This window comes from Pezoporus flaviventris, unplaced genomic scaffold (assembly GCF_033815535.1).
Source record: "Pezoporus flaviventris isolate CSIRO_AGI_PZ_B2104156 unplaced genomic scaffold, CSIRO_AGI_Pfla_v1 ptg000041l, whole genome shotgun sequence".
Classification (NCBI taxonomy): domain Eukaryota; kingdom Metazoa; phylum Chordata; class Aves; order Psittaciformes; family Psittacidae; genus Pezoporus; species Pezoporus flaviventris.
Genome location: NW_026892589.1, coordinates 14680001 through 14688356, shown reverse-complemented (window position 1 = coordinate 14688356; position 8356 = coordinate 14680001). Strand labels below are relative to the sequence as shown.

At 51.4% G+C, this 8356-nt stretch overlaps 1 protein-coding gene across 1 annotated transcript in view; it reads left to right on the top strand.

Moving 5' to 3' along the window:
• Positions 1-829: 829 nt before the first annotated feature.
• HPS4 (HPS4 biogenesis of lysosomal organelles complex 3 subunit 2) overlaps positions 830-8356 on the top strand; it is a 233425-nt gene continuing 225898 nt past the window's right edge. The window contains exon 1 of the mRNA XM_061466524.1: positions 830-834. Coding sequence (XP_061322508.1) covers positions 830-834 — 5 coding nt within the window. The remainder of the gene's footprint in view (positions 835-8356) is intronic.

Below are 8356 nucleotides of genomic sequence, written 5' to 3'. Positions count from 1 at the left end.
AGAGCTGAGCAGCCCTGTCCCATGCCATCCCATCCAATGCCATCCCATCCAATGCTATCCCATTCCATCCCATCCCATTCCATGCCATGCCATCCCATTCCATCCCATTCCATGCCATGCCATGCCATCCCATCCGATGCCATCCCATGCCATCCAACCTGTCCCACCCTCGATGGTCCTGCTTGCCGTCACCCTGTCCCATTCTGTTTCCAGGCAGGGGGTGGGTGACCTCCAGTCCCAGCAGCTCGGATCTTGGACAGGGATTTGCCAAGAGCTGGTGTGGGTGGGAGCCAGGCTGCAGCAAGCCCCTGGCAGCTCGCGCGGCGGCACAGGCAGCACGCCTTGATGTGCTGTATATTAAGTGGAGTGGCAGCTGCGATATTGCCATCTAAAACTAAGTGCAAAATTTACAGCAGTAAATTCTTCTCTCTTCAGGGTGGTTAATTATCTTAATTACTTTTATTATCTTTTATCTTTTAAGATCCTAAATTGCTTATTTCTGCTTGTGTTGCCAAAGGGGGTTGCATATTTTTTGCTGGCACACGCTGTGTGGAGGCACCGATGTGCGTGTCTGCATGGTACACTTTAAAAGAACTTTGATTTATACAAGACTTCTCCTTGGGATTTTAATTGTACTAAACAGGGAAAACAAAGTTCAGTGAAATATTGACTGACTGAAGAGCTGACAAGTGGCTCTTTCCTTTTGTTCAATGCGGGGATGAAGCCACTCCTACTGAGGGAGGGGATTTTGCTTTCTGGGACCACAACTGCTTCAGCCTTGGGGATGCGGCCAAGGTGAGCACTGTGTCTGAAAGGCCCCTGAGGTGTCATGGTGTGGTGGCAGTGATGGGCCCAGCATGCCATAGCACACATATGGGTGACAGCCAAGGTCAGGGACACAGGCATCGGGGCTGTGGGTCCATTGGTCAGCACATGGGGGGAACTGTGTCCATCCCCAGCACCCATGGGAGCACTCAGCCGCAATCCATCACCCTGGGCACTCATTATCCCTCCCCATCTCTGACTTTTCCTGTTCCTTCTCCAAGGTGCTTCCTGCTCTTCGGTGAAGCTCCTCTGCAGGGTGTGAAACCTGCTCCCAGGGAAGTGCCTGAGCTGTGATTTCACTCCATGCTTCCATCCCAGGGGACCACAGAGGATCCGCCGCTGAGGCACCGCTGGCAGCCCCTCTGGCACCGCGTGGCTGCTGCTGTCACAGCGGGTCCCCTCACCACGTCCCCTGCAGCACCTGCAGGCACCCCCTCTCCTGCTGCCACCTCTGCAAATACCCATCCCCAGGGATCAGCTTCCCTCTCCTCCTCCTGTTCCCTCACTTAACCCGCTTTCCTCTGCTCTTTTCTGGAGAAAGAAATCTCTGGGAAAGCGGCCTCAGCCCCTGGGGAACAACCTCTGTGGAGCTGAGCAGAAAAGAGCCCTGCACCAAAGAGCAAGGAGGAAGGAGGGAAGGGCTCCTCCATCCCGCGGAGGAGCCTCCTAAATGCTCCCAGGTGCTTCTCAAAGGGAGCTGGAGGTTTCCTCCGTGTTTGTTTTCAATGCAGAGGGAGCCGGGGGGGAGGCAGCGGTGGCAAGGATTGCCCAAACGCAGCGTGCACTGAAGGACCTTGTCTTACGGCATTCACTTGACAGCGAGGGAAAGAGCTTTTCATGTGCAAAACAAAGGGGGAGAGTGGGCTTTTCTTCTCGGTGGTGCTAGGAAGCGTACCCTGAATGCCAGCACCCCTGGTGAAGAGGGGCAGCTCCCAGCTCCGAACAATCACTGCATGAAAGGCAGGCAGGAAGGGAGGGAAAAAACCTCTTCCCTTCTCATTAGAACACATTAGTCTGTAGCCTCTTTGGCGGTGATTATGGGGAGCTCCCTGTCACCCCAGTAGAACTGTGGCTGCAATTACTCCAAGAAATGTCTAATCCCACACCTTGAAGAGACTTTTTTCTGCCTTCCTTGCCCCTATCTTTTAATAGCAAACAGCAGAAGCTGCAGCCGCCCAGCTTCCTCCCCAGCCGCTGCCCTGGCTGTCAGCTGGAATTTATGCTGCGGTTTGGGAGTAATTTTTAGCTTGGAAGAACTGTCCTCCTGCCACCCCTATAAATAACCCGTGCGGCCACCTCAGCCCACCCGGCCCTCCTTCCCCATTCCCCACCTGCGGAATGGGGCGGCAGCAGTGCCAGGACACCTGGTGCTGAGCTCAGGCTGGCCGCAGTCACGGTGCGGTGGGGCCTCATCCACCTGTCTGTGGTGATGCTGTGACACGGTCGGTCGAGCTGGCAGGTCCATGGCACAGTTTGCTGCCACAGGCGGTGCCTTTGCCTGCACCGAGGCCTTGGTACCCCAGCCCCATGTCCCTCCATGCCCAGGGAGCAGCCGGTTTTCAGCCACCGGACACGAGCTTTGGAGATGCTGAACCTGCAGCTCCCCGTCATTTCCATGGCAATCTGTGGCACGGTCGTTTGTGCCTGTACAGAGTGTTTGAAAGAAGGGGAATGCAGCCCCTGCCATCGCCTGGAGCCAGCCGGGACCTCAACTTGGGTATTCAAAGGGGCATTTTGAGAAGCCAAAGCCCACAGCAGAGTCCCACAAACAGGGTTTCTGTGCTTGGATACAGATATCCTACACAAACCAGACTGCCCAGCCTACGGGGATGGGACATTGCCACATCTGCACAGGGACTGATGTTTCTTAGGCAAAGCCACCTCTTGCAGGTCATCCCGTCCCCTTTCCCTAGGGAGCAGCTTTGCTGCCGGTGGATGCTCTCTACAGAACAGGCTGGGTCAGTTTTATGATAGAACAGGACTAAACTGCAACTGTGATGCTGGGTGCAAAACTAGATTTACAGGCAGCACCTCAAGAGAAGGCCAGCCCCGCTCCTGGGTACCGGGTGTGTGAGTTCTGCCTTCAGAGCTTCCCGAGCGCTGCAGCGGCAGCATCGCGATCTGCAGCACAGCGGGGTCAGGGTGAAGCCACGTTGTGGTGACACATCCCGGCAGCAGCTCCTCAGACAAAGGGATTTGCACTTTGTAAGCCCATCTCTTCTGCTGCCCTGTTCCACATTTAGCAATGAGTGTACTTTCAGTATCAGAAAGCTTTCCTTATTTTGTGTTCCTTATAGAGCCTTGAATTGCAACTATCACTGCAGTGGCCCCTAGTACTGAGCCCACCACTCTGGCAGGTTTAGCATCTTTCCATCTTTGGAAGCCAGTGCTTCGCAGGATGCAGAGGAGGAGCGGTCACTGCAAACACACTGAATTTTACTTGCCAAGAAGAGGGCTGACTGACACTGAATACCCGAACCCTCCTCCTGAATTTCACATGGCCTGAGGAATGGAAGGGTTTCAGCATTATCTCTGCATGTTGACATCTGAAGAGCCTTCCTTCTGTTTCTGAACACAGAGCATCTGAAAGAGTTTCCTTTTCGACACAAACACATCTTGAGGGAAAGGCTGAAACCACCATGAGATTATCTCACAGCGCTTCAGCTCCTGCTGCAGGCTGGTCCTGGCCAGGGTGCCACGTCCCACCTCCCAGAACCCCATAGGCAGCGCTGGCGGAGCCAAACCCCAGCGCTCCCCAGCACCTCCGTGTCTGGGCAGAGCCAAGGCGTTCGCTCCCCTCTCGCTCCATGACGGAACGCAGCAACATCGGGATCTGCTATTTATTTTAAATTGCAAACTTTTCAGCTGGAAAGGAACAATGGGGAAAAATCAATGCGCCCGGGTCGACTTCCATGTTTAAAAGTATCCCATGTCTTTAAGGCAGTGAATTTTAAAAAGGCACATAATTAGCAGCCTGCTTCCTCGTCTGTATTCTTCTCGTCTGCCTGCCCACATAAACATTCGGCACACAGCACTTCCAGACACTTTTTAATAGAATCGCTTAAAACAATTAATTACCAGAGTTTTCATTCAAGCTGCAGTGGAAAAGATACGCTGGCAATAAAAGGCATTTATTCGTTGGTTTCTGGAGGCCTGTTTGTTATTAACATGTAAATTAAATCATCACAGATGTTCCATTTTTAATCTGGGGCGGTGAAGTGCAGGGCTAACCACGGCCCAAACAGCCTGATTTTATTACACACACATTCATTAGGAACCAGCAGTATTATTGGATATCATTTTTCTTTGATGCATTTTTTAAACCAATTATTGGTATAATTTGTTCATTTCCCTCCCTATTTGTTTTTCTCTTGCCATTGTGTCAGGATTCTCCAAACAAGGATGATGGCTCTGGCTCCTCGTGGCCTCGCCACTGGCCAGTGCCTGAGCGGGGCACAGGTAGTGATGGGCCAGCCCTGGGAAGGACACATGGAGCCAGCAGGAGGAAGGGACCAGCTTGCCATGCAACGGCAGCAACGGAAGCACTGGAGGAGCTTGCAGAGGAAATGCAACCCACGTGCTGCTGCTGCAGAAGCGGCGTGGCATGGCTGAAGGAGGAAGGCTCCATCCTCCTCATCCCAGGCAGAGCCCAGCAGCACCAACCTCCTGCTGTCAAGTGCCACCACAGGCACCACCTGCCCCCGAGAGCTTTGCCACAGAGGCAGCAGACAGCTCTTTCAGGAGGAGGAATAGGGAAAGAGTTTGGTCAGCAGCAAAGGTGTGAATTCCTGCGGGAGCTGCCCTGTGCACAGACCTCACACCTCAGACAGACCCCCAGGCCCCCGCTGGTCCCTACCATGAGCACCAAAGGAGATCTGGAGGTTACACCGAGACAGATGATGGATGTGCCGAGCAACTGCTCCCTGACCAGTGCAGCTCCCAGGCAGATCACAACAATTTAAATGCAGTTAAAAGCGCTGATGCCCGACCAAGCCGGTTGGGTTGGACTGGAGAAGTGAGTGGGCATTTACACACACATGTGAGAGGCCTTAGGAAAAACTCCACTCAAACCACACGGCCCGACTGCACAGAGCCAGCACGTGAGAAATAGAGGAGAATAATTCAGAGGGGCCGTAAGGGGAAGTGGACTCTTCACAAAGGAATCAGGGATTACTCAAGATGTCTGCAGCTCCATGCCTGAGGTCCTGAGCCACGTGCCAGGAGATACAGCAGCACGGAGACCCAGCAGGCAAGACAAAAGGCAACTGAGCCCGTGATGATACAAACAGGGTAACAGTGGAAAGTCGTCGTCATCTGAGAGAAGCCAAGCTTTGAGAGACTGCAAAATACATGAATGCTTAATTTCCACCTGGAATAATTTTATAAAGGGGAAAGACAAAGAAACCAGCCAAAGAAACTGGAATGGTGCTCCTGTGCACAGGCATTTTCACTAAAACAGGCAAACTACTGCTAGGGCCTATTGCACAAGGATTCTTCAAAGCCCAGCGAGGCCAGGTAAAAGCAGAACCACAGCCCAGCAGCTGGGGGAACCAGAGAACCTGCACTAATGGAAATAGCTGGGTTTCATCCTGGGTCAGTCTCGTGAGCCTCATCTGCCACTCGCACATCCTGCCCTGTGTCCTTGCTGTGATATCTGCTGGGGAGGGGAGGGGGGGAGCCTTGCAATGACCAAAAAAGTCTCGGAAATGCTTTCATGCTAAAAATCCCATATTTGACAGAAGCGTGAGATACCTTGAGGCCTTCTATTGATTACCTGGGAGCAGGAGTGCTCGGGTGCTTTGAGCTGTCACAGTTCCAGGCATTTCTGAAAACGATAGAAGACTGGAACAAAAACACAACTAAGGCTCCTGACACAGTGTGTTAAGCAATAAAACATGTTTAATTGTGTTGTCTTAAGGCTATAACCATCCACTGGCTGAAGGTCATTCACTACCCTTAGCACCAGTGGGATAGAGGTGCTCTGACAGGTGGGAATCCAAATAGGAAACAGATATCTGTGAGATTAGAGCGTGAATGACACTGAAATGCCAATGATGGTGTAGTTAAAGGGAAGAGGACAAGCAGCAGGCAGGACATCTCCTGGCTGCTGGATCTATAAAGGGGATGTTATAGACACAGCTTGCAAGCAGGGGCAAGATGGGATTCAATCAAGCATCCTCTGGGGCCATCTCATTGCCGTGTGGCACCATCAGTACGTGTTCACCTTCTGCCACATAAACGGAGGACTTTAACAGCACATTAACCTCCTTCACACAATGGCCAAAAGTAACATTTCCTTCCACACCACTCTGGACCCTGGCCTTTTGGACCGCATTGCAGCTGCCTAGAGGAAGGCAGATCTGTACAAGGAAGCTACTGAAACAGGAAGGAAAAAGGGTGAAAATGAGGAAAGGGATGGAACTGCTTTTCCAGCCGGTGTCCTGCCCTCATGGCGCAGAAGAGCCTAGACTGACCTTGTGGACCTGATGGGGCAGACATCAGGTTTCTGCTGGCTCAGGGATGTTACCCTCTTTCAACATGACCATGAAGTGTGACTCTGGGAAGAAATTCCCGGCTTTCCTGGCCACAGATGCTGCCTGGTCTCCTGGATGCTGTGTGCCAGTCTATCGCTCCTCGTTAGTCCTAACTTGGGTGTTACTGGGGGCCCTGCATACGGGAAAGGTTTGAGGTGTCTTGTGCTTAATGAGAAACAGAAAAGATGAGGTTGTAGCAAGGTATTTAATTATTAGGATGCTTGTGCTCTGGCTGCATCCTTTGCCTCTCCATGCGGGAAGTGCCAAATTAGATGTCACCTCGGAGGGCATATTTCTGTAGTTTCCAGAGCTCCTACAATGGCAGCCTCATGAATATTTACTGAACTGCTCAGATATGCAGCGGTGGGAACAAATGAAAAAAAGCTTGTATTTGCATCTCCCACAGACACTAACAAACCATGTGGCTCTGGTAGGGAGAAGATGGGAGATTGCTGCTGCCTTTCCAGAGGGATAGAGAAAACAGCTTCTTGTATAATGAGATTGACTTTTAAATTGAAAGTGTTACTGGTTGTGCTGCAGTTCATACTTCCATGCTGTGCATTTACTCCCTAGGCTCTAACATTAAGACATCTTATGTACAAGCTGGGAGGATTCAATTAGAGTTTCTGTTATTAATCAATCAATTAAGCCACAATCTTTGCTATATACATTTTCACTCTTAAAGAGGTGAGACGCTGCCATTACAAGTGTCAGGGACCCCATTTCACCCCATTTCACCCAAGCAGGTGTCTGCACAGAGCTCCTGGTGCCAGTGTCTCCCCCAGGGGGGACAGCAGAGATCCCACTAAGTCTTTGCCCTGGGAAACACCAATTTGTAGCTGCACTAAGTCCTCCAAGACACCTTCAGCCACACTTGCTTCATTGCCAAGCTGAAGATGCTTTACCTGGACAACACTGGCACAAGAAGGGGAGGGGAAAAGCAGCTCATCTTTTCCATTGTCTTCTCACTGCTGCTCTGGCAGAGGGCTTCAAGCTTGTGCTGGAGGAGAGCCTGAAACCATCCTTGCCTGGAAAAACCTGTGTGTGAGCTGAGAGACTCAGAAGAGAAAGACACGAGAAGTGTTGCTAAAGAAATGCTTGGGGTATTCACAACTTCACCCATTCTAGAGCTGCCTCCAGCCTTCAGCAGAAGGCTCCTACCATGCTGGGTGCTGGCTGCTCCTGCTCTCCCAAATCCCTGGCATTTTCCTCCTGTGAACAGCAGTTGAAGGAACACTTCCCAGGCTGCAGCCTTAGCAGGGTGAGATGCACATGTGTGAGACCAGCATCAGTCAGGACATCACTTGTGCACTGGTATTTCTTCATCAGCGAAGCCTGCCCAGCACTTGCTGAAGCCATTTGGAGCAGGAATGATTCCCTGTATCCTAGTGCACAGAATAGTTAATCTGACTTCTAAGCAGAACTTCAGGGAAAAGGCTCAGAGAAAATGAGCTCCGAGGTTCTGAGCTGAAGTTGGAACCCTTGAAGGGAAGCAAACGTGCAAGTGCTGTCTATAGGCAAGGGAAAAAAAGCAAAGAGAGGATTAAACGGCAATGTTACCTTTACTCTTGTCAAATACCTAAGTAGAAACATTGGTTAATGCCCTTAAAAAAGGCCCATTACCACAGGGCAGAGAGTCAAAGAGCCTGGCTGCCCTAATACTCAGTTATCTCGTTCCTGGATAATGGAATGACCCCTCGCCTGCCCGAGCTGTACTACGATATAATAGCATGAGCCATGTGAATAAAGAGGTTATTTTTGGAATCCAATTGAAACTGTGCCAGAGCCGGTGTGACAGGGAAGGATTGAACAAGATGCAATGTTCTAAGGGACGGGAAAAAATTGGATTTTGGGAAGGTGGCACCAGCAGCGAACTGTGCAAGGCAAGACTGCAGTGCTGCGGGAGCAGCCTTGGGAAGGGGCCACCAGTGATGCCTTGGGCTGCAGAAACTGGTGCTGGAGAATGAACTGGTTGGTCCAGCACAGACCTGGGAGGG